The following is a 25,955-nucleotide window of genomic DNA, read 5'->3' on the forward strand; positions in this document are numbered from 1 at the left end:
AGAGAATGAACACACGGCCGTTTTCCGGGCTGCGATTCCCAAATGAAGCGTGAAGAACACGGACACACACAAACCTACAATGAGTTTAGTTTTTTGGAGGGGGGGGTGAAGGGGAGGAGAGAGATAGAGGAGAAAGGCGTGTCTCATTCCTGGGGATGGATGGGACGAGGAGAGCAGATAGCCTTCACTCACTCACGACACAGAACACAGACCGTCTTTGACAGTCACCGTCAGCTAGACTCCCATGGTGTCCGGTTACACCATATAAACCGGTCTCAAATTCACAGGAGGAGACCGGTCAAGATCTCTACCGCCGATAGCAGTCAGCGTTTAAACCGGCCTGCAGTGTTTAGTCTGATGCAATGGTGTGTACTGTAGGCCTACTTTTAACAGTATCGAAATCAGTATCCAAGCAAGAGTGCTCTTAAACAATTTGGTTTGAGGCTAAAAGTCCCTGGTGAATCAGGGAATCTGGCAGATCAGACAACCCTGCATGTCTAGGCAGTGAACACACAAACTTCAGATGTACTGTACATAGTGCTTAAATTCTCTATTGTGAGAGAGAGAGAGAGAGAGAGAGAGAGAGAGAGAGAGAGAGAGAGAGAGAGAGAGAGAGAGAGAGAGAGAGAGAGAGAGAGAGAGAGACACAGACACAGACAGAGGAGGCCAGCCTTGGAGAGAGAGAGAGGAGAGAGAGAGAGAGAGAGAGAGAGAGAAGAGAGAGAGAGAGAGAGAGGAGAGAGAGAGAGAGAAAAAGAGAGAGAGACACAGACAGACAGAGACAGAGAAAGAGGGGAGGCCGAGCCTGAGAGAGAGAGGGAGGAGAGAGAGAGAGAGAGAGAGAGAGAGAGAGAGAGAGAGAGAGAGAGAGACAGACAGACAGACAGACAGATGTAATCCTCCAATGTACAGTTTCTACGTCAAATGTATATACTCCCTTTTCTTGACTCCTTCTGATCACAAACAGTACTGTATTTGCAAATCTGGTATGTCATAAATGTATAGATGTAGCAGAGTACTGACTATCTGTATGTCATGTATGTCATATATGTCCTGATGAATTGAAAATGGGGGACCCTGGTGGAAACAAGACGAAAGTCTTTCTCTGGTCTGCATCCCCTTAACAATTGTGTGTATTGAGCTGTACTGTATTGTACCCATTCTGCAATCTGTTAATAAAGTTTTCAATCAATCAATCAATCAGACAGAGGAGGCCAGCCTGAGAGAGAGAGAGAGAGAGAGAGAGAGAGAGAGAGAGAGAGAGAGAGAAGAGAGAGAGAGAGAGAGAGAGAGAGAGAGAGAGAGACAGACAGACAGACAGACAGACAGAGACAGAGAAAGAGGAGGCCAGCCTGAGAGAGAGAGAGAGAGAGAGAGAGAGAGTGCATTGCATTCCATCAACTTTAAAACACGTTGCCCTTAGTTCCCATGTGTAGACACCAACAAATTGTGCTTCTACTGGGAAATAAATCCAGCCTACTACACACATAACGGTAACATGAATGCATCCTGGTGACGTTACCTCAGCAGCATGATCGACGGAAAGAATTCCACGGAGGACACGTATAGTCTATACAGTACGCAAGCGGGACAGTACTGGCCCTGTGCCGCCCGCCATGGGCTCAAAACCTAGCAATTATTTTAGCCGGTTCTGCGCTCAACTCCACCACGTTTTAAACACGCAGAAGAAACAAAGAAAACCAAATATCCAAGAGACCGAACGTCCGTATACGTTGACCTGCTATACAGCGAATGCTTTGGAAATGCATACAATAGGTTTCACTGACTGGACACGTTTCATTAAAAAAAATCATTCAGATTCCTTTTATTTTCTTGCAGAAAATGTTGAAAATGCAATGCAACTGTTCACTTGTGCAACATTGATAGTATTAGTCACCATAGTTGCCTTCACTGTTCACTATGAAGACAGGCAGCAACATACTTAGTTGAATCAATGTTGTGTTACAACCGGGTACGTCAATCATATAAAGTTACCAAGATATGCGTCGCCGTTTAAAAATAAAATAAAATAAAGTTATCAAACGCGGTTTGTGAATTGTTCTATGATCGCGAAGCCCAATGTGTCCCTGGTGCAAAGGCAAAACCTTACCTGTGAGTGATGAAATGTAGGTCATGAGACTCTCATGAGAGTATCTAGATTGTGCTCCACTTCGGTAGACCCATCGAAATCCCCAGCCGCCAGCAGCACTTGCCCCAAGTGTCTCACTCTCACCCCCACTGTGCCCACAGCCACACTGCTGCTGTATACAAGCCCTCTACACACGTCACTGACGTCCCTTTGCAATATGAAAGAAGCTATAGCAAAGCTATTATCCATATATACATTTATTGCACACACTCACTTTAAACATTCACCTTTAAATTCACTTTAGACCCTTGAAACACTTTTTTAAACACTACACCATATTTTTATCTATTTATTACTAAAGATTTGCACTACCTCATTTTGCATTTTGGTTGCATTTTGTACTTTAGTTTGTATATTGTATATTTTGTATAGTGTTTGTTTGGTCTTTATTCTTTTTACTGTATGAAGCACAATCTCAGGAGGCTCATATACGGAACCAAGCATTTCACTGTAAATGTACATGTACCTTACAAATAAAACAAAACTGTTAACTTGAAAACTATGGAATACATGTATGTAACATATTATTGTGCAGAATAAGCGCAACGTCCAACCCAGGATTGTAGGAGATCCGGGGCTTAGCCCAGATGTTTTTTTTTTTTTTTTTTTGGCAGGCAAGGGGTGGTTTGGAGGGTGTCCGGCACGACCCCCTCCACGACAGATTTCTTTTGAATTTAAAGAACCTGTACGTGCAATTTCCTGCAATATAGAGCCTTCAATCTTGACCAATAAAGTTGCTCTTTTCACTATAAAACTCAGTTAACCATAACGTAGTTATGGTTAGATTTATATATTGGGGGGGGGATATATCATATTTTTCATATAATCAAAAAGTGGTGGAGCAAGATCATACCTTTGCTCCCCCAAGTTCAATAGTGGAGAGCAGAGATGCTCCAAATGCTCTTATGGCCAGGCGTCTATGATTCACTGATACAAAGTAAAATAGTGCAGTGCAATAAAATAGTTAGTAAAATAGAATAAAATAATGCAATAGTGCATTGCAATAAAATAGTTATCATCGTATTTTTTCGGGAGGCCGGTAAGGAGTGCATTACAGTAGTCGAGTTGGCTTGAGATAAAAGCATGGATCTGGTTTTCAGCGTCCTTTTGATTTATAAATGGCCGTACTTTAGCTATGTTTCTAAGGTGGAAGAATTAAGTTTTTGTCAACTTGTTGATTGTGATTTAAAGCTTAGGTCTGAGTCTACCATAACACCAAGACTTAACTCACTCAAATACAGTTAGCAGCTGGATAGACCACAGATGGAAATTAGCTTCTGCTAAATCTGGTGCAAACATATTTTCATGTAACAATGATGAATTGTAAAAAAAAAAAAAAAAAAAAAAAAAAAAAATTAAATAGATTCGGGGCTTTTCAGAATACATCCGGGGCTTGAGCCCAGGTAGCCACCCCCTAGCTCCGCCCCAACCCAAAATGAACGCTCAAGATTAGATGCATAGCCTTTAAGGTATAATAAAGTAGAAAGTGAAGATAACATGATATACAGATACCTGTTTAAAGAGGAATCATAAATGTAGTGGTCGTCATCAGTTGATTTCTACAATATGTTTTGTTTTTAAAATCACATAAATAGTTAGTCATCACAAAAAGGCCTAGTCGGCCACTAACATCCACCTGCTTTACATAGTAAGCTATAAGCTACAATCTATTTACAATCATCAACACAGGGAATTATTGTGACAGTTTGTTTCATCGTCAATCAGAAATCCTTGTCCCAGCTGGTCTCCTCCTCTGACGATCCCTCCAGTTGGTCGGCGTAATAATGAGTTGTAATACTCTCCGACGGATGACTCAACTGAAAAGGTAATATTTGTGAATGTTAAATGAAGTAGATTTTTTTTAAAGTAGCAATCTGTCAAGAATGATCTCAAGACAAAAAGTAAAAGAAAACGAAGCGTCTTACTTTGGGAACGAGCGGTGGGGTCACGCTGCCTACACTGAGTCCTTCCCAGTTGAATCCTTCAAACCATCTACATGAAATGAGATCACAACCATAGATTAACCCTTTCACTGCCACGCTATCAAAGGGTTAACCCTTTCACTGCGACAATACAGAATGGTAACCCTTTCACTGTCACACGACAAAGGGTTAACCCTTTCACTACCACACTACAGAAGATGGGTGGTAGTGAAATGTTAACCTTCTGTAGTGTGGTAGTGAAAGGGTTAACACAATATAATATGAAACACGGGGTACAAGCACAGCACCCCCCACGGCAGAGTAAGAGTTTCCCTCCGACACAATGCTCCATCTTACTTGTGCTTCTGAATGTCCTTGGCCCCATTTCCCTGGCTCCCCAGTCTCTCTGAGGGATTGTTCCTTGACGAAGAGAAGCAAAGGAGACATGACCCCGAGACAGCACTGTTAAAGACTGAATTATCAATATCACGATTCATGATTCATGTGGCTAATTATTTTAAAGTAGGACACGTCCGCTACACCTGCACAGTTCCTTAATGAGGCTGGAGGCACTTTTGCTGATGGTGTTAGGGAAGCTGACCAGGTCGATGCCACGGATGGTGGCGGTGAACGTCCTCATGGGGTCAGAACCAGTAAATGGGAGACTGGAGAAGAAACATGGGTGTATCATCATCATCATCATCATCATCATCATCATCATCATCATCATCATTACCATCACCATTATGATTATCATCATCATCATCATCATCATCATCATCATTACCATCACCATTATGATTATTATCATCATTATCATTATCATCATTATTATCATTATCATCATCATCATCACCATTATGATTATTATCATCATCATCACCATTATGATTATTATCATCATTATCATCATTATTATCATTATCATTATAATTAGTATTATCATAATCATCTTTATCATCATCATTATTATCATCATCATCATCATCATCATCATCATCATCATCATCATCATCATCATCAGTCATGCACCTCCTAGCCTCCCGTCTTCTATAACCCTTGGTCTCTCTCTCTCTCTCTCTCTCTCTCTCTCTCTCTCTCTCTCTCTCTCTCTCTCTCTCTCTCTCTCTCTCTCTCTCTCTCTCTCTCTCTCTCTCTCTCTCTCTCTCTCTCTCTCCTGAGTACAGGATGGGGTGCAGGTGTGTGAAGACCGGAGGAGCAGCTGATTGACATACCAGCTGATTGCTCTTCCTATTTAGACCTGGCTCAGATGTCATGATGTCAGGCTGCCAGATCGTAGTTTCCTATTTACCAGTCAGTCCGTATACTCTTGCTTAGTCTCATGTCAGTCCGTGCTCATTATCATCATCATAATCAATCTTCATCCTCAACATTAATTATCTCTAAAAGAGGAGAAATTAAGAAAAAAAACATAGAGGGAGATGAAGTAACTACCCTCCACTCAGCAGTTGGAACACAACAACACCCAGTGACCAGAGGTCTGCAGACACAGAGTGACCTTTACTCAGGATGATCTCAGGGGCCATGTAGCCTGGGGTTCCGCAGAAGGTCCAGGTCTTATCATCCACACCAACCTGCTTGGCACATCCAGATCCCACCTATAAACAACGAAAAAGTGATCAAGTTACAGATACCTTTGATGAAATAGGTGATTACCTTTTGGATTATTTAGAACAGGGGTCCCCAAACTATCTCCTGTGAGGGCCACATAACTGTTCCCTTCTCTGGTGGAGGCCGGGGTCAGTTTGTAACAGAAAAAGTGTGACGAAAGGGTGCCTAAACGTAAACATTTATTGTTTTCCAGAAAGCCACACATAACCAAATATTAATAACCCTTTCCGGGGGATCTTCACAGAAACAAAAGTCAAGAAATAAATAATAACACTATTAATGAAATAAATAACACTATTTATGAAATAAATATACAGTACCTACAGACCACCTAGCTCTAGCTCTGTACTATTTAAAAGCACAGTGCAGGACACACTCAAAGGTTATCGCACCTCAGTGATGGCAGTGGACATGTATGACAGTGGACATGTATGACAGGACAAAGGCCATATGTAATGGCCTTGGGATTGAGGAACATACTACCAGCCAAAGAAATTAAAAAAAATTATAGGATCAAATGAAAACCACTACTTACTAAAAATGGATGTTTAAAAGTATACTAAAAACCAACAACAAATATCAAACACTAACAAACATTCAGCACAGACAATGGGGATGCTGCCATCTTAAAAAAAAAATATATATATATATATATATTTAAGCTCCGGGGCTCTAGGGGGCCGGGCCAAATGTGGAGGCGGGCCGGATTCGGCCCGCGGGCTGTAGTTTGGGGACCACTGATTTAGAAGCTTGATGGAAGGGAAACATTTAGGATGGCGAGATCTTCAGTGCAAAAAAAAACACTTTAGACCTCCTGAAATAATGACTGATACTGGTTATAGATAACAATAACACTATTGAAATGACAATCTATACGTTGGAATAGATTGTTTGCTTATTTCACAATCCTTTGATTTTAGAGGCCAATAATTCCGCAAGCAATTGAAAACAGATTAGTTACTCAGTCTGAGGAACATAACACTGCTGTCTGGTGAAAACCTTATATTGCCAATTTGGGTGAATTTCACATTTTTACTTGAATAAAAAGTGTAGATATTTCTCTAAGTTGTGAGTTGTGACTCTAAGGATCAGGAAACCCATTCAACTACACAGGAGTCAATCTAAACCCAACGTATGACCACACAACTACACAGGTGTTAATCTAAACCCAACGTATGACCACACAACTACACAGGAGTCAATCAAAACCCAACGTATGACCACACAACTACACAGGTGTTAATCTAAACCCAACGTATGACCACACAACTACACAGGAGTCAATCAAAACCCAACGTATGACCACACAACTACACAGGTGTTAATCTAAACCCAACGTATGACCACTCAACTACACAGGAGTCAATCTAAACCCAACGTATGACCACTCAACTACACAGGAGTCAATCAAAACCCAACGTATGACCACACAACTACACAGGTGTTAATCTAAACCCAACGTATGACCACTCAACTACACAGGAGTCAATCTAAACCCAACGTATGACCACTCAACTACACAGGAGTCAATCTAAACCCAACGTATGACCACTCAACTACACAGGTGTCAATCTAAAGGTGAGCTTGTTTTTCTTCATTTGTGAAAAGTTTAGCGTTTTGGCGATACAAGGGATATCTCCCTGCCCCCTTACCTTAATTTCCCTTTTAGATAAGTTATATTTTCAAAGTCTATTATTGTCATTATGAATATTATCATAATTTCCTCCACACATGCAGGCACTACAGAACGCAGGTAAAATATCTACAAATTGGAAATCGATTTTCTGTGCCGTGAATGAACAGCAGACAAACACTGTGGCTACTGCTGGTAACAACTAGTAATCTGTGAAGATACCACCAGCCGCATAGCAGATAAACCTGAGTCAGCCGACTGCATGTCAAATCCATCATATCCTACTGCATGGAGACGTTATAGGTTAAATCCATCATATCATACTGTATGGAGACATTCTATATCAAATCCATCATATCATACTGTATGGAGACATTATAGGTCAAATCCATCATATCATACTGTATGGAGACATTCTATATCAAATCCATCATATCATACTGTATGGAGACATTATAGGTCAAATCCATCATATCATACTGTATGGAGACGTTATATGTCAAATTCATATCATATCCTACTTTATGGAGACGGTATAGGTCAAATCCATCATATCATACTGTATGGAGACGTTATATGTCAAATTCATATCATATCCTACTTTATGGAGACGGTATAGGTCAAATCCATCATATCATACTGTATGGAGATGTTCTATATCAAATCCATATCATATCCTACTGTAAATAACTTATGTACATATACCGATATGCCCTACTCTGTTTACTTGTTTTATTGCACAATGTCGTTCTATTGGATTCTATTATAGGTTATTACTATTGTATTATGCACATCGTTGCGGGCAAGACCACCCGCATTTTATTGTATACTCGTATGCCATGACAAATAAAACTCTTGACTTGACTTGACTATGGAGACGGTATAGGTCAAATCCATACCGGTATTCTACTTTATGGAGACGTTATAGGTCAAATCCATCATATCATACTGTATGGAGACGTTATATGTAAAAATCCATCATATCATACTGTAGGGACACGTTATAGGTCAAATCCATCATATCATACTGTATGGAGATGTTCTATATCAAATCCATATCATATCCTACTTTATGGAGACGTTATAGGTCAAATCCATCATATCATACTGTATGGAGATGTTCTATATCAAATCCATATCATATCCTACTTTATGGAGACGTTATAGGTAAAATCCATCATATCATACTATATAGACAGGTTCTATGTTAAATCCATCATATCATACTGTATGGAGACGTTATAGGTCAAATCCATTACAGTCTCTAATATACATAGAAATACAAATAAGTGTATTAGAAAATGAAGAGAAAAGCTGTTATAGTACCAGTTTGGCAAATCCATGCTTGTCCAGGACAACATTCTCCGGCTTGAGGTTCCTGTACACGACGCCGCGACGGTGGAGGAAGATCAGGGCCTCGACAACACAAGCAGTGTAGTACCGTCCGCTGCGGTCGTCAAACGAGCCTCTGGAACACAACCGTGATGTAATGAGGACGAGGGCAGGAGAGCAGAGCAGACCTGTCAATCCCTGGGGGGCAATTTGTCTAAAATATATCAAAACTAATGGATCATGATGGACGTAATGTAGCGCAATAATCACTACCTGTCTTTCAGGAGACTATAAAGATCACCTCCGAGACAGGCCTCGGTCAGCATGTAGAGGCACATGGCATCTCTGAAGGTTCTGTGGAGCCTGCGAGAGTAGACACACACACAACATCATTATGAAAATCACTTTCTAACCCTTTTCAAACCACTAATCGACCTAAGATGCCATGCTTACATTGGAAGTTTATCTTTCTGAAACGTTGCTCTATTGAGTGAAAGCTGCGAGCTAGCCTAGCTTAGCACAAATGATTGGAAGCGGATACAGACTCGCTAGCCTAGCTGTTTGCCAGAAACACTCTCTCCCTGAGCTTTGAGCTAGGCTAGTGGTCTGCTTCTATTTGTCGGTGCTAAGCTAGGCTAGCTTGCAGCCGGATAGCTTTCTACTGAACGAACAGAGAGGGAATTGGTATCTATCTTCTTGTCTGACTATGGAGAAGATGGTAAGCGCATTTCCCATAATGTTGGCGTGTTCCTTTAAGAAACATTTACACAGGAAGCCTACGGAAGTGACGAATAAACTAAAAAACAATCAGTAATCATAAGATTATGGCATTATTTTGTATCAACGCAAGAATGACCAAAACTGTGAGGTTTGGTTCTTTCCCCACCACGGGCTTCTTAAAGTACTGTGATGATTGGTCCGCTCCCCACCCACTCGCTCCGTTCCTTTAAGGTACTTTGTTGATTTATTGCATTCCCTGCCTCGCTCCGTTCCTTTAAGGTACTGTGAGGATTCTGTGTTGATTGGTCCGTGCCGAACACACACACTTCTAAGTCAAGTATCAATTACCATCACGCACCTGATGTGTGTTCTAATCAGCGCCCCAAGAGGCTTTATAGACTCTGATTCCCCTAGTATCGAGGTTGGATCGTTCTGAAACATTCCCTGCATTTGCCTGTTCCTTCCCGTCGCTGCTTTCCCTGTTCTTTTGCCTCCCAGGACTCTCGAGAAATATTCCGTTTGGAGAACCTGCTTCCCCGTTACGAAGCGGTCGCCTTGTTTGATCTGCCCGCTTTACGCGCTGCGCTCTGGTGAGTTTTTGTAAACAGTCTTTTGGATCTATCGTTTTTTGTGTGTTTTTAAAGCACTGAAGAGATCCTGTTTTTGTTCAGACTGTTCTCACCTTTTTGTCTGTTGGATTTTCACATTTGGATTACCTAATTGTTTTTACTCTGGACACTGCTCACTGTGTGTTTCACACCGAAGATCTGTCACTTGGATTATTTGTTTGGACAATTCACCTCACCAGTCACCTGTCAGTTTTCAATTGTGCGCTGAGCTAACTCGGACTCTCTCTCTCCCTCTCCGCCTCCATCCGGAGCATATGCTGGGAGGATCTGCAGAGCGGCTCAGACGTCACGGACAAATTCCACAACGTAACCTTCTGGGAGAAGCTGCAGAGCAGCAAACATTCCTCACATGCCTGTTTCCCAGTTTGTTCTGTTCACCACCAAATTCATTCTTGTTACGCAGTAAATAAACACGCCCTTGATTTTGGCTAACTCTGAAACAACTCTCTCTGTGCCGTTTGCGTTTGGGGTCGGTGTCAAACCATAACATTACGATCCAACCAACCATGACGACCCCAGCCGACACAGAGAGAGTCAGCACAGCATTGGCAGTCCAGCTAGAGTCAACCAAGGAACACAGCCTACAGCTAGATGCGGCTGCGGCTGCTGTACAGGAACTCCGAGAGCAGGTCCTGCTTATTCAGGGGTCCCTGGGGGCTCTGGCTAGCCAGCAGTTTTGTATTCTCCTCCACTTACAAGCGCTGAGTGAAACCATTAACACCTTGCTTGTAACCCCACTTCCGTCAGGAGCCTCGGCCGGAGCATCACCCGCAGCCCTGGCAGGTCCCGCGCCTCCCGATCCCGCACCTCGGGAGCCCCGTCTCTCCGAACCACGGTTGTTCGACGGTAACTTCGAGGATTGTGCCACATTCATCATGCAGTGTGAGTTGGTTTTTCGGCATCAACCCAGTCGTTTCACTTCAAGGGGAGCCCGAGTGGCTTATATGACTAACTTGCTCTCAGGCCGGGCAGCCCAGTGGGTCACTTCCTCCTGGGCAATGGAGGCAGACTTCTGTTTCTCCTACCCAGACTTCGTGGCTGAGCTCCGCAGGGTTTTCCACCATCCAGCCCGTGGTCTGGACCCTGGAGCTCGGTTGGGCACCTTCCGGCAGGACAGTGGCAGTGTCAGAGACTACACGCTGGAGTTCAGACTGGCCGCAACGGAGAGCGGTTGGAACGAACAAGCGCTTCGTCTCACCTTCGTGAGGGGGCTCAACGACGCAGTAAGGGACCAGCTCGCGACCCAAGAGGAGCCCGATTCTCTCGAGGGCCTGATCAGCCTCGCTATCCGCATCGACGGACGCCTCCGGGAGGGAAGGCATGAGCGAGCACGACGGGGACCCCCAGACGTACCCCCCGAGTACCACGACCTCGAGGAGGTCTTCAGTACCCCAGACGTACCCCCCGAGGACCACGACCTCGAGGAGGTTTTCAGTACCCCAGACGTACCCCCCGAGTACCACGACCTCGAGGAGGTTTTCAGTGAGTCCAGGGCTCAGGTCTTTCCGCCTCACCGGCCTTACGACTGTGCCATCGACCTCCGCTCAGGGGCTCCCTTTCCCGGCGGCCGCCTCTACGGTGCTGACCGTCCTGCCCCCTCCGTGACTGGTGGGTTTGTTCCCTCCCGAGCCGTGACCGAGGAGGAACCCATGCAGCTGGGACGCAACCGCCTTAGCCCGGCCGAACGGGAGTCCAGGCTCAGGTCCGGCCGTTGCCTCTACTGTGGCCGGTATGGACACCGTGTCTCCAATTGCCCTACCCGGCCAAGAAGACCAGGCTCGCCAGGACCCCGGGAGATCCTGCTGAGCCGTTTTTCCTGTTCCCCCACCCGTGCACCACCTAACCGTCTGGCGGACGTCACCCTAGCCTGGGCGGACCAGCGGGCGACGGTGGGTGCACTCATGGACTCTGGTGCTGATGGGAGTTTCATGGACGTTGGGTTTGCCACCCGGGCCAACATTCCACTTGAGGACCTCGAGAGGCCCTTGGAGGTCTTCGCGCTGGATCATCGCCGCCTGGCTGACGTCACTCAACGCACCTGTCCAGTCCTTCTCACCGTTGCTGGTAACCACGTTGAGAGACTCCAGTTTTTCGTCACCAGCTCTCCTCTTGTCCCTGTGGTCCTGGGCAGGCCCTGGCTCGCGCTGCACGAGCCCCACATCGCCTGGTCCTCCGGTACCATCAAGGGGTGGAGCTCCTCCTGTCGTGCCCAGTGTCTTCAGGTGCCGTCCAGCCCCCTCGCCGAGTCCCCGTCTCCGGCCTCCCTCGCCGGTCCTTTGTCCCCCGTGCCCGGCCTCCGCTGTCGGGTCTCCGGCCTCCCTCGCCGGTCCTCTGTCCCCGTGCCCGGCCTCCACTGTCGGGCCCCAGTCCCCGTCTCCGGCCTCCCTCGCCGGTCCTTTGTCCCCGTGCCCGGCCTCTGCTGTCGGGTCTCCGGCCTCCCTCGCCGGTCCTCTGTCCCCGTGCCCAGCCTCCACTGTCGGGCCCCAGTCCCCGTCTCCGGCCTCCCTCGCCGGTCCTCTGTCTTTGTCCCCCTCTCCAGTGCCCCTGATCGCCGGCTTCCTTCGGTCCCGTCCGGGCAGGCCGGGGCCGAGTGGGTCGCCGGGTGGCTCCCGTGGAGGGGGGAGTACTGTGAGGTTTGGTTCTTTCCCCACCACGGGCTTCTTAAAGTACTGTGATGATTGGTCCGCTCCCCACCCACTCGCTCCGTTCCTTTAAGGTACTTTGTTGATTTATTGCATTCCCTGCCTCGCTCCGTTCCTTTAAGGTACTGTGAGGATTCTGTGTTGATTGGTCCGTGCCGAACACACACTTCTAAGTCAAGTATCAATTACCATCACGCACCTGATGTGTGTTCTAATCAGCGCCCCAAGAGGCTTTATAGACTCTGATTCCCCTAGTATCGAGGTTGGATCGTTCTGAAACATTCCCTGCATTTGCCTGCTCCTTCCCGTCGCTGCTTTCCCTGTTCTTTTGCCTCCCAGGACTCTCGAGAAATATTCCGTTTGGAGAACCTGCTTCCCCGTTACGAAGCGGTCGCCTTGTTTGATCTGCCCGCTTTACGCGCTGCGCTCTGGTGAGTTTTTGTAAACAGTCTTTTGGATCTATCGTTTTTTGTGTGTTTTTAAAGCACTGAAAATATCCTGTTTTTGTTCAGACTGTTCTCACCTCCTGTCTGTTGGATTTTCACATTTGGATTACCTAATTGTTTTTACTCTGGACACTGCTCACTGTGTGTTTCACACCGAAGATCTGTCACTTGGATTATTTGTTTGGACAATTCACCTCACCAGTCACCTGTCAGTTTTCAATTGTGTGCTGAGCTAACTCGGACTCTCTCTCTCCCTCTCCGCCTTCATCCGGAGCATATGCTGGGAGGATCTGCAGAGCGGCTCAGACGTCACGGACAAATTCCACATCGTAACCTTCTGGGAGAAGCTGCAGAGCAGCAAACATTCCTCACATGCCTGTTTCCCAGTTTGTTCTGTTCACCACCAAATTCATTCTTGTTACTCAGTAAATAAACACTGTAACTGAGGGGTACAATTCCCTGACTGTATTGATAAGTATGGTATCATTAAACCACTACCGCTTTATGTACTTTAACTACTGGCCATACAGTACACGATATCTAAATATGATGAACACTTTCCCACAATGAAATCGGTTCCACACAAAGGTAATAATCAAATATTTAATATATAGCAAAAGGTACATATGATAGTTACTATTACATTTATGATTTGAATGCACTTGTAAGGCAAATGAGTACTCGTAGGCAAATCAACACTGAATGTCCAATCTCTGGTTACGCAGGAAGCAAGTATACAACCTGGCTCTTAGGGAATTAGATCTATGGTACACTTAGTGATATAGCGGGATATTCTTGGAAGGGGTCCTCCCGGTTGTAAGCCGGTAGGGGGGGTAGGAGAGCCGTCGGTAGTAGACCGTCTGGTCAACGATATCTAGGGAGACTTCAAGTACAGAAGACAGTGCAGTAGACTCTTGATACGCAGATGAATACACCTTGGTTCTCTTGTAGGCTGTAGCTCCACAATGAAGAAGAAGCTAGGCGACCTCAGTCTCTCTGAGCGCCGACTCAACTTGACTCCTCTCGGGGGTAAATCCAACACTCACAGGCGTCGGCGATTATCCGCTCCACAAATCACAGTACCAAAGCAAATATATTCCAGCCGCATAGGGCTCAGCAGTCGTCGGGTAGGTAATCCAGTGTACATGTCCCTCGGTCCTCGTCTAGATCTCCTCGGAAGAAAGCGCCATGTGTGGTCGGCCCCAGCCTGGATAAGACTCTAGATAACACGAGGAAGCGTTGGAGATGCTGGTCACTTTAGAACTCTAACCGCACGATGCACCATACACGATAGACTATTATTACTTAATAGAAATACGTCGCACTCGACGGTACAGTGCCAAACTCTGACAATTCAGCTATTAATTCGCACGAGGTCTCGATGCTATTCTAAGGCCAAACAGGCCATACTACACCGCACGCGGTATCGTGGGTGAGGCTTCACGTTCTGTTACTTAGTTGGGTAGAAGGGTAAAGGACTAAGGGTCTTCTACATTTACTTGCGCCATATTTATATGCACGGTGAACAAATAGTGCCACTCTCATTTCGGTAGCCGTATCCCTGAGCGGAGCCGGGGCTAGTACGGACATGTCTCGTCGGTACCTTTGAACTTGACGCCAGGGGCTGGTCCCTGGCGCCTGGTCCTTTTGTCCAATAAGAGAATGAACTATTATGGGGTATAGTAGGCTAAAGGGATATTCCGTGTATATGTACAAGGAATATACAAGGGATATCAAACGATATACAAATACTATTCAATATATATCAATAAATAAATATATATATTCGGTTTAATCTGATCCTTCGTAACAGCCGCCCCCTAATTAGTCCCACCTAATTAGCTAAGCAGAGACAGATTAACCGCACTGTCCACTACCCAATGTCCGCTGTGAGGGTCAGTCAGTTCACAAAGTCATGGGGTCATGGTCGTCATCGATAGTATCGGGGAGCCTTGGCAGTTCTATTAGCCTCGCCACGGGTCGGGTGTAGGTCCGCCCTTGGACGAGCACTTCAGCTGCTCGGACCTTTCCATCGGCACCGGTGATCACTTTGCTTACGCGGCCAGCCGGCCACATAGCTCGGGGTAGTGACTGGTCGATAATCATGACGACTGTTCCTTCTGTCAAATTGTCTCTCTCTTTTACCCATTTCTGGCGGGTCTGTAGAGACGGTAGGTAGTGGAGTAGGAAGCTGTTCCAAAACTTGTCAGCCAGTACTTGACTGTACCTCCACATTCTTCGGCCGTTCGCTTCTTCAGGCCTGTACATTGTCTGGGGTAGCGCGGGGTCCAGCCGCTCCATCAAGAGTGTGTTGGGGGTGACTGGGTCGACATCTGCTACATCACTTGAGACGTAACCGAGGGGCTTTGAGTTCAATACTCCCTCGATCTCCGTGAGGACTGTCATTAGGACTTCTTCCGCCACGGTCTGGGCCCCAAGCACGGCGTACAGGGCTGTCTTTATGGAACGTACTTCTCGTTCCCAAGTTCCACCGAAGTGAGGTGCGTTCGGGGGATTAAACTGGAAGTCAATCTGGGATGGAGCGAGGTGGGTCTTAAGTTCTGGGCCCATAGCTTGGAAGCTCTCTCTCAGCTCTCTTTCTCCGCCTTTGAAGTTTGTCCCGTGATCAGACAATAATGTAGACGGTTTTCCTTTCCGTGATGTGAATCTTCGGAAGGCCATAAGGAATGAGTCTGTGCTCATGGTTGGAAGGAGTTCGATATGTATCGCTCTGGTGGTCATGCATTTGAATACAATACCCCACCGCTTCTCGGTTCCTCTTCCTTTCTTTATATACAGCGGGCCGAAACAGTCCATACCGGTGGAGTGAAAAGGCTTGTCGCCGAGTCGGAGGCGACAGGGAGGTAGGTCAGCCATCCGGGGTATACTGGGCTGGGCTCGCCACTTACGACAGTCTAGACAGGTTCGCTGGAAGCGCCGCACTGCTTCTCTCCCTTGCAGTATCCAATAACGACGTCTGATCTCCGCGAAGACTCTCTCTGCCCCTGCGTGATGCACATCCTCGTCGTATTTCTTTATGATCAGCTCTATGACCTTGTGTCGGCTGTTCAAGACTATCGGGTACTTGACGTCATCCGGTAAGTCTGGGGCTCTCCGCAAACGACCACCCACTCTGATGAGATTATGGGCGTCGCTCTCGGGGGCTAGGTGGAGCAGTCTGCTGTCTGATGGGACGGGCTTTGCTCCCTGTAGACAGGCTAGCTCATCGGGGAACGAGTCTCTCTGGGCTCGTTGTAGTAGAAGAAGTTCTGCTTCTTCGTAGTCAGCTGCTGAAATGTCAGTCGTGGGCTGAACCTCTGGGTGGTGCCACAGAAATGTCTTTAGCTGCGCACTCTGTAGGGTGAGGCAATCGTCTATGTCGGGGTCTGTGGAGACGAGTTCTGTGTTCAATCCACAGAACATAGGTTTCTTGTTTTCGGCCTCCTCTTTACTCGCCTCCCGTGGGGTGGGTGTAGGCCACTCTTCTTCCGGGAGCTTGAGGAACTCTGGCCCGTCACTGTAGAGGTTGTGACGGGTGAGGTCATCCAGGGACATTCCCCGGGTGATGACGTCAGCTGGGTTGTGTTTGGTGTCTACATACCTCCAGCTCGCTACTTCTGTTAACTCTTGAATCTCGGTGACTCTGACTCCCACGAAGACCTTGTATCTGCACGAATCAGACCGGATCCATGTGAGTACTGTCGTGGAGTCTGACCACAAGATTGTTCTTTGCACCGGGATGGTGAGTTCACGTTGGATTAACGTGGCGAGTTGCGCTCCTGCTAGGGCTGCGCAGAGCTCTAGACGTGGGATAGATTATTGCTTTCGTGGGGCTATTCTTGAGCGAGCCAGGATGAAAGCAGTATGTATTTTTCCTCCCTCCTCTCGGGCACGCAAGTAGGCCACCGAACCGTAGGCTACTTCGGAGGCGTCGCTGAATACGTGCAGGTCGATCTTGCATGTCTCTGGCCTCACTGTGGGTGGGAAGTAGCTGCGGCGTATATTAACACCTGGTAGTGAGCGGAGTTCCGTCTCCCACTCTCTCCATGTGGATGCAAGGTGTTCGGGTATGGGATCGTCCCAGCCCTGGTCCTTGTCCCATAGCGCTCTTACAATCATCTTTGCCCTGGTGGTGTAAGGTAGAATACATCCCAACGGGTCATATTGTCTGGCGAGTGTTCTGTATACACTCCGTCTGGTGGTCGGTATTGCCGTCGACCTTCCCTGCTCCTTGGTCAGGGGTTTGTGTCTATAATGGAGCGAGTCTGTTTTGAAGCGCCAGACTAGTCCTAGTGTCATTTCTTGGGCTTCTCCTGGGATGGTCGCCATCCAGGTGTCGCTGCTCGCTGCCTTGTCCTCGGGGGAGAGGCTGCGCAATACTTGCGGGTCGCTGCTGGCCCACTGCCTGATATCAAAGCCGTCTTTGATCAGAGAGGCGCGGAGCAGCGCACGACGTCGCCAGTCAATTTTCTTTATGTGTCCCGCTGTGATTAGCTTGTTAATCTCAGCGCGGTACACGGCCTCTTGAGCGGGGTCTTTGGCTAGGCGCCGCTCTGTGTTCAATAGATACCGCTCCGTCGCCTCTTTTGTGGCATGAAAGGTGGGCATTCCCTCTCGCCTCAGGAGTGGAGTTGCGTATCTCATCACTCCGTTGACTGTGACTCTCTTTGTCCCTTGCTCGAGGAGGGCTATAGCGTAAATATCTTCCTTAGAACGAATGTCTTTCTTTTCGTTCTTAAAGGGCATTGTCTCTAGTGTCCATAGCCTCTCGACATGCTGCAGGAGTGTGGTGTCTTCTTCTGTCGCTCTGGAGTGGAGGCAGCTAGTGGCTGCTGTTCGGTTAAGAGACTTGGCGAGGGGGCCTTGTAATGTCCATCCTAGGCGGGTCTTGACTGCTGCAGGACAACCTCTGGGTCCTGTATGGACCCGGTCTATCGGGACTATGAGGTCTGCATGGTCGGAGCCTATCAGCAGGGTCGGGGTGGCACCGTCTATGAGCGGGATAGGGAGTTGACGCAGGTGCACATATTTATCCATCAGCTTGGCGATGGGGTAGGTGTACTGCGATAGTCCTATTTCTTGGCTGGTGAAAGCATTAGTAATCCTATACCGTCTCTCGGGCTGCCCGCTTGCTGCGATAGTGAAGGAGACATTCTCGCCCTTTATCGTCTTTAGATCTCTTCTTATTGTCCGAATCGTCATCTGGTTCTCGCTCCCCCGCAGCCCCAGCTGGGCCGCAGCGGACACGAGGAGAAGGGTCTTCTCTGACCTGTCATCAAGGACGGCGTAAGTGTCCATGACCTTATCTTGGTAACTCAGTGTTACGCGGACCACCTTTAAGAGCACCTGGGCGCCGCTGCTGCTAGCGGGGTCAATGTACATAACACTTGCCTTTGTGCTGCTGGATGGTGCAGGCTTTCTTCTGTTACTGTCGTGTAGGACATCTAGGTGGGCTCCGTCACACCGACTACACCTCTTCTTGAGGCGGCACTCGGCTGCCATGTGACTGCGCGCACATCGGTAACAGCGCCTGTTGGACTTTATCCAGTGACTCACTTCTTCAGCGGTCATCTTCTTGAACGGGTCACATTGTGACAACCAGTGTTCCTTTTCGCAGTACGGGCACACCATCTTCCACTTCTCTTTCATCGAGGGGGTACTGTGGTTCTTGCTGCTCGGTACTGATTCTGATTGGTGCATGACAATCACCGATCTTCGGCCATCGTTTGCTCTCCTAGGTCCCTCTCTGGAGCTTGGTGTGCTCCGCACGAACGTATCCAACCGTAGGCTGCTGACTTCTCTCGCCAGGAAGTCGGCTAGGTCTAGGAGGGATGGCTCGGGACCGTTAGGATCACGGTGGTCTCTTTGCCGCCTGAAGCGCTCCTGTCGGGCGGGCGGCAGCTTCTCTAAAATCCTCTCGACGTTCGAGTTTGCGTATAGTTCGTGCATACCCTTTTCTCGTTGCGCCCCCAGCATCCCTACCAGGGATTGTACTTTGATAGACAGGTCGTCTAGTGAGCGATTGTCTGTTGCTGGGGGTAGGCGGTCAATATGCCTTATCTCTTGTATTACGTAATCCCATATACGTCCATATCTTTGGTCTAGTGCTGCTAGAGCCGCTGTGTATGGGGTAGTAGAGGTGGCATAGGCCAGCGCTATGTTGTGCGCTCTGGGCACTTTCAGGTGCTTCAATAGGATAGCATACTTGTGGCGTTCATCAGCTACATCCACCATCATTGTCTCTAAGCACATCCGTAGCTCCGTGTACTGTGCTCGGTTCTCATGGGTGAAGTCTGGAAACGTCGGTGTGCCAATGTATGACGCCGTGGATGGCTGGCACATCGGTGAGCGTTGGAAGAGAGGCCTCCTGGGCGAGTCTCCTCTTACGCCTCTCGGTGGGCTGGTACCGGCAGGGTACCATGGCCCGCTGGTCCAGGTACTATTCCTCGGGACTGGTCGTGCGTCATGCTCACCCGTGAATAGAGTCGGGGGTCTGTAGCGCAGAGCCGCGGGGGTATAGCCTGGGCTGTACTGGACCTCCTGGTCCTGTGGAGTACGGTGCTGCTGTCGGGCTTGACTCTCCTCTTCTCCCTCTTCTTCCTCTGCCAGGTCATCTAGATCCTGTAGTCGTCTATTTAGCCTCTCCGCGGTGTACGCCGTTCCTTCCTTGTAGCTGGGTCTCACTGGGACCAGTCGGGGAAGGAGTTCGGAGGGGGGTATAGGCTCTCTCTGGTGGTCGGGCTCAGGGTCGCTTAATCGGTTAGGACCCGTGTCTTGACGAGGCCCTGGAACCCCTTGTGGAGGGAGGGGGTGTTGCCCTGGTGATCAGCTGCTCCATTAGCTGCGCTTGTAGTCTGTCGCGCTCGGCTTGTAGTCTGTCGCGCTCGGCTTCGCGCTTGGTGAGATCTGCTTCTCTTTGGGCACCGGCAGCGGCACGCTGGGTGTCGGCCCGGTCTCTTGCCATATTCTCTTCCGTCTGAAGGCGTCTCAGCTCCAGACGTATGCGCTCTTCCTCGCTCCGTTGCTGCGCTTGGAGGCGTTCTCTTTCAATGGTAGAATGTTCGCGCTCGCTAAGCGTCTGTGCTTGGAGTCGATCACGCTCCGTAGAGGCTGCTAGGCTGGCGAGGAACGCCTGTGCCAGCATCCTCTCCGCCTCGCTGGGGGAAGACGCTGGTTGAGGTGATCCGCTCCTGGCAGTACCTGTTGGGGATGCGTTCCCCTGCGGGGAGTCCTGGAGCTCTATCTCCTCGGCGCTCTCCTCATCTTGTTCCGTGCAGAGTTCCATCTCTGGAGGGTTGTCTTCCTCCCGGAGCTCTTGGGGGACTACTTCTTCGGTCTTGGCGGGGGGTAAAGTCGTGTCAGTTCCCTCCTGGTCCCCACGTGAGCTTGGTCAGTTACATTAGAACCCACTAGGGCCTCTGTGGTCGGGGTATCCTGGTTGATAGGGTCGGACATAATTTTACTTTCTACTTTTACCGCGTTTACCGTTTGTAGAAGGCTAGGTAGTATACTGGCAGCGTAATCCTCTAAGTACTGAGGTGGCTGCCGTCTACGCTGCGGGCGTTCTACTTTAGGAGGACCGTTTTGTGGAGTGTTCATCATAGGCCATTTCAATATTAATACCACTATATTAATATTACACTAATTACCCTCCGACTCGAAGGACCAATTGTAACTGAGGGGTACAATTCCCTGACTGTATTGCTAAGTATGGTATCATTAAACCACTACCGCTTTATGTACTTTAACTACTGGCCATACAGTACACGATATCTAAATATGATGAACACTTTCCCACAATTTTTTTGCGGACCTCCCAAACTTTCAAACTTTAGACTGTTTTCTTTATACGTTTTTCTTTTTCTTTCTTTCTACCACAAGACGCGGCCACTGATGGGTCCATGGGACTTGGATAAGTCCTGTGGACCCAACTCTGGCCACTGACCACATGAGCGAACGGGTACATACGCACACAATACACGGCCACTGATGGATCCATGGGACTTGGTAAAGCACTATGGACCCAACTATGACCACTGATAAAAACGTAACTACACTAGCATTATAAGACCTAAACATTGCTACCTACCATACAAGTGCATTGGTTTAGTGCACTTCCGGTTGCCACTGAGCGGAAATGTTTGTGCGGACCTGTTCTCCCAAACTGGTAAGCAAATGACTGTTTTTACGTTATTTTCATTTTTACGTTACTATTATTATTATTATTATTATTTTTTTTAACATTGATCTTAACTGATCACTATGACTTTATTGCTTTTATCGTTATATATGCCTATAATTGTGTACAGCACTTTGAGCTACATGACATGTATGAAAGGTGCTTTATAAATACTTACTTACTTACTTACTTACTTACAATGAAATCGGTTCCACACAAAGGTAATAATCAAATATTTAATATATAGCAAAAGGTACATATGATAGTTACTATTACATTTATGATTTGAATGCACTTGTAAGGCAAATGAGTACTCGTAGGCAAATCAACACTGAATGTCCAATCTCTGGTTACGCAGGAAGCAAGTATACAACCTGGCTCTTAGGGAATTAGATCTATGGTACACTTAGTGATATAGCGGGATATTCTTGGAAGGGGTCCTCCCGGTTGTAAGCCGGTAGGGGGGGTAGGAGAGCCGTCGGTAGTAGACCGTCTGGTCAACGATATCTAGGGAGACTTCAAGTACAGAAGACAGTGCAGTAGACTCTTGATCCGCAGATGAATACACCTTGGTTCTCTTGTAGGCTGTAGCTCCACAATGAAGAAGAAGCTAGGCGACCTCAGTCTCTCTGAGCGCCGACTCAACTTGACTCCTCTCGGGGGTAAATCCAACACTCACAGGCGTCGGCGATTATCCGCTCCACAAATCACAGTACCAAAGCAAATATATTCCAGCCGCATAGGGCTCAGCAGTCGTCGGGTAGGTAATCCAGTGTACATGTCCCTCGGTCCTCGTCTAGATCTCCTCGGAAGAAAGCGCCATGTGTGGTCGGCCCCAGCCTGGATAAGACTCTAGATAACACGAGGAAGCGTTGGAGATGCTGGTCACTTTAGAACTCTAACCGCACGATGCACCATACACGATAGACTATTATTACTTAATAGAAATACGTCGCACTCGACGGTACAGTGCCAAACTCGGACAATTCAGCTATTAATTCGCACGAGGTCTCGATGCTATTCTAAGGCCAAACAGGCCATACTACACCGCACGCGGTATCGTGGGTGAGGCTTCACGTTCTGTTACCTAGTTGGGTAGAAGGGTAAAGGACTAAGGGTCTTCTACATTTACTTGCGCCATATTTATATGCACGGTGAACAAATAGTGCCACTCTCATTTCGGTAGCCGTATCCCTGAGCGGAGCCGGGGCTAGTACGGACATGTCTCGTCGGTACCTTTGAACTTGACGCCAGGGGCTGGTCCCTGGCGCCTGGTCCTTTTGTCCAATAAGATAATTAACTATTATGGGCTATAGTAGGCTAAAGGGATATTCCGTGTATATGTACAAGGAATATACAAGGGATATCAAACGATATACAAATACTATTCAATATATATCAATAAATAAATATATATATTCGGTTTAATCTGATCCTTCATAACAAACACGCCCTTGATTTTGGCTAACTCTGAAACAACTCTCTCTGTGCCGTTTGCGTTTGGGGTCGGTGTCAAACCATAACAAAAACACTTTTATTGTTATTGTCCTTTAACATTTTAGTTCTTTATTGGTTCCTAAGTGTGCTATGCTTTAACTGATTTGTTAACCGGTTTGTTAACATATAGTTACTTATTACTTCCCACTAGGTTTATTCCTTATTTGTGTCACTAATATAATAAGCATGTTATTAAGTAAGTGTTACCCATATTTCAAAAGTAATCACACTAGTCTGTGTGATCACAGTTAAAATACTCACTATGCATTCACATGTACACCTTATTGATACCACAATCTTGAATGAAATACACGTTGCCGAGTTTAGGGACACTATCCAGCAAAACTCAATTTCTCTCTCTCTGACATTTGTTGTGCTTTTTAACGCGCTTAGAGCGCTAAAACATCAACACAACAGGTACATCGTTCCATCGACTCTTTCATTTGACAGGATGTCCAGGAGGAAGGTCACAAGGGCACACCTGACTATGAAGGGACAGGATGTCCAGGAGGAAGGTCACAAGGGCACACCTGACTATGAAGGGACAGGATGTCCAGGAGGAAGGTCACAAGGGCACACCTGACTATGAAGGGACAGGATGTCCAGGAGGAAGGTCACAAGGGCACACCTGACTATGAAGGGACAGGATGTCCAGGAGGAAGGTCACAAGGGCACACCTGACTATGAAGGGACAGGATGTCCAGGAGGAAGGTCACAAGGGCACACCTGACTATGAAGGGACAGGATGTCCAAGAGGAAGGTCACAAGGGCACACCTGACTATGAAGGGACAGGATGTCCAGGAGGAAGGTCACAAGGGCACACCTGACTATGAAGGGACAGGATGTCCAGGAGGAAGGTCACAAGGGCACACCTGACTATGAAGGGACAGCGAGTCTCCGCCAGGATGCGTCTCTCTCTCAGGACGTGCTCTCGGAGGCCACGGTCAAGTATCAGCTTCTTCCTAAGCACCCTCATGGCGAAGGAACACTTGACATTGCTCTTTAGCTGCACCTGCGGAGAGGGAAAATAAATCAATCCTTTACATTAAACATATTATCGAGGAGAAGGCACCACGAGGAACAGGTGCCATCATGTATAAGAGACTCCTGGGCCCCCCCCCCGACCCCCCCCCCCCGACTCACCAGCTCTACGTGACCAATTTCCCCCGCTCCCAGCGTGCAGACGACCTGGAAATCACTTAGAGTCACGTTCGATAGCAGTGTGGCGTGCGCGTCTAACCTGCTCACAGGGAGAGGAGGGGAGGAGGGGAGGAGGGCTGGTACCCAGTGCTTTGGATAAATAAAAATAATACCTTGTTGTTTTTTACAATTGAATCTCTTACTCCACTTTGGATTCAGCGCCTCGCTGCGCATCGCGGCCGCCATCCACCGAACCTCCGATGTTTCTGAAAGCCCTGAAAAACAGAAGCGGATCTCTGAAAAGATACACTCCGGAGTCTCTCTTAGATATACAAATCGATGGACATGCAACGCGTTCGAGTGACATAATAGAGTATTTGTTTTACAAGCAGTGATTGGGTCTCATTCACCAACATTGCCCAAAGACTTCTCTTAGGGCAACCATCTTGGAACCCACTAAGACAGAATCGCCGACCTGATTCACCAACGCGTGGGGAAGCTGTCTTAAGTGGCACAAACGATCCCAGCTGGGATGCCGGCAATGAGGAATGTCACTCATTGACAAACATGAACGCGCATTCCCGTCTAGGTCATTTGCATACAGACACGCCTCCGACAGCTCCTTATAAGCCAGCCAATAGAGCCGTGTGCAAATGGAATCGCAAAAAGTATGTCATCAAAACGAGTTTGAGATAGAGGAAGTGGAGGCGCACCTGCTCCAGCTCATTATAATGCAACTGATGATGCAGCAGTGCACGCAATGGTGGCCGATATAGGTAGCGGAAGCGCTTTGCGACCGATCAAAATGAGATTAATGTATTGTCATCATATCGTGGCCATCTGCCGCAGCACGCACTCGCACGCAGTACTGTATAGTCTACGTGCGTAATGAATGAACGGTAGACTTGTTTTATTAGGAGATCACAGATAGGCTATACAGTGTGCGTGTGTGTGTGGCGCAACAAGACTTTTGGAATATTAATGCAGTCTCACTATAGATATATACACACGATTAGCTTTAGTTCTTATTTATTTATCCACTGTCATTTGCAGTGTTGGTGTAGTAGGCTACATAGTGTATTTCAATATCTGTTTTATTGATTAATGATATATTTGAAAGAATGCAGGTTATATAAAACAACAAATGTCTGTCACTTTGTACCAATCAATGGGATATATTGCATGTTGGCTATAACCTGCATTCTTTCAAATGTATAATTAATCAATAAAACAGATATTTAACAAATAAGAAATACAAATGCCACAGAAGGCATTAAATAATAATTATTTTCAATCATTTCACAATAATTGCATAATTGTGTTTGAATATGGGAGTAATTAAGTAATATACATTTGTCCAAAATATTTATTTAAATTATGATTAATTAATTCCAAGAAGGCCTGTAGAGTTGACATGAAGGAATCACTATGATTCCTCCCAATGAAAGCCCTTAACTCATTCAGCGCCAGACCCGATGATAGTCGGGTTATCTCGCCAGCGGTTGAGCGCCATACTCGAGTATAGTCGGGTTTTCATCGTTTTTTCTTTTATTCGATTTTTTTATTCTATGCAATGTCACGGACCTCTGTTTTACCATAGGAAATCATTCTGAGATCGCTAGAGTGCAATGCCGGCCGCATCCTGCTAGGTGGCAGTATCGCCCACCCTTTGAAACCTTTTTTCACACTGGGTGTTACATCTAAATTCCTCCGGGTGGAGAATTTTGGTTCAGGCACGTCTAGCGGTTCACCCGATCACATTGGAACGCGTCCATGGCGCCTCGATGCATGTGTTGTGCCGGATTATGTCAGGGACCCGATGGACACCAATACTGGAAATCGCGATCAGACAATTGGAATATTCTTTTTGGGATACCTAGTAAAGTAAAGTACCTAGTAAAGGTAAGGACTATATGACATCAATCCTACTTTGATCCAACCATGATTTCACATCGATCGCAACAATCATATGTAACGTACTCCAAAACGTATGCCGTTGCTGACGATCAAAGCATCAAAAAACGACCCCCCCC

At 47.1% G+C, this 25,955-nt stretch overlaps 1 protein-coding gene across 1 annotated transcript; it reads right to left on the reverse strand.

The window, feature by feature from the left end:
* Positions 1-3,870: 3,870 nt before the first annotated feature.
* prkg1l (protein kinase cGMP-dependent 1, like) lies at positions 3,871-24,168 on the reverse strand (the record flags this gene model as incomplete). The annotated part of the gene is made up of 10 exons (XM_084323097.1): positions 3,871-3,966; positions 4,075-4,141; positions 4,429-4,491; positions 4,614-4,736; positions 5,527-5,690; positions 8,663-8,804; positions 8,942-9,031; positions 23,655-23,794; positions 23,926-24,022; positions 24,131-24,168. The coding sequence occupies 10 exons, from the start codon at positions 24,166-24,168 to the stop codon at positions 3,871-3,873; spliced, it is 1,020 nt and encodes a 339-aa protein (XP_084179223.1).
* Between the last annotated feature and the right edge of the window lie 1,787 nt (positions 24,169-25,955).

The sequence above is a fragment of the Notolepis coatsorum genome, assembly GCF_963971535.1.
Source record: "Notolepis coatsorum genome assembly, chromosome: 10".
NCBI classification, from domain to species: domain Eukaryota; kingdom Metazoa; phylum Chordata; class Actinopteri; order Aulopiformes; family Paralepididae; genus Notolepis; species Notolepis coatsorum.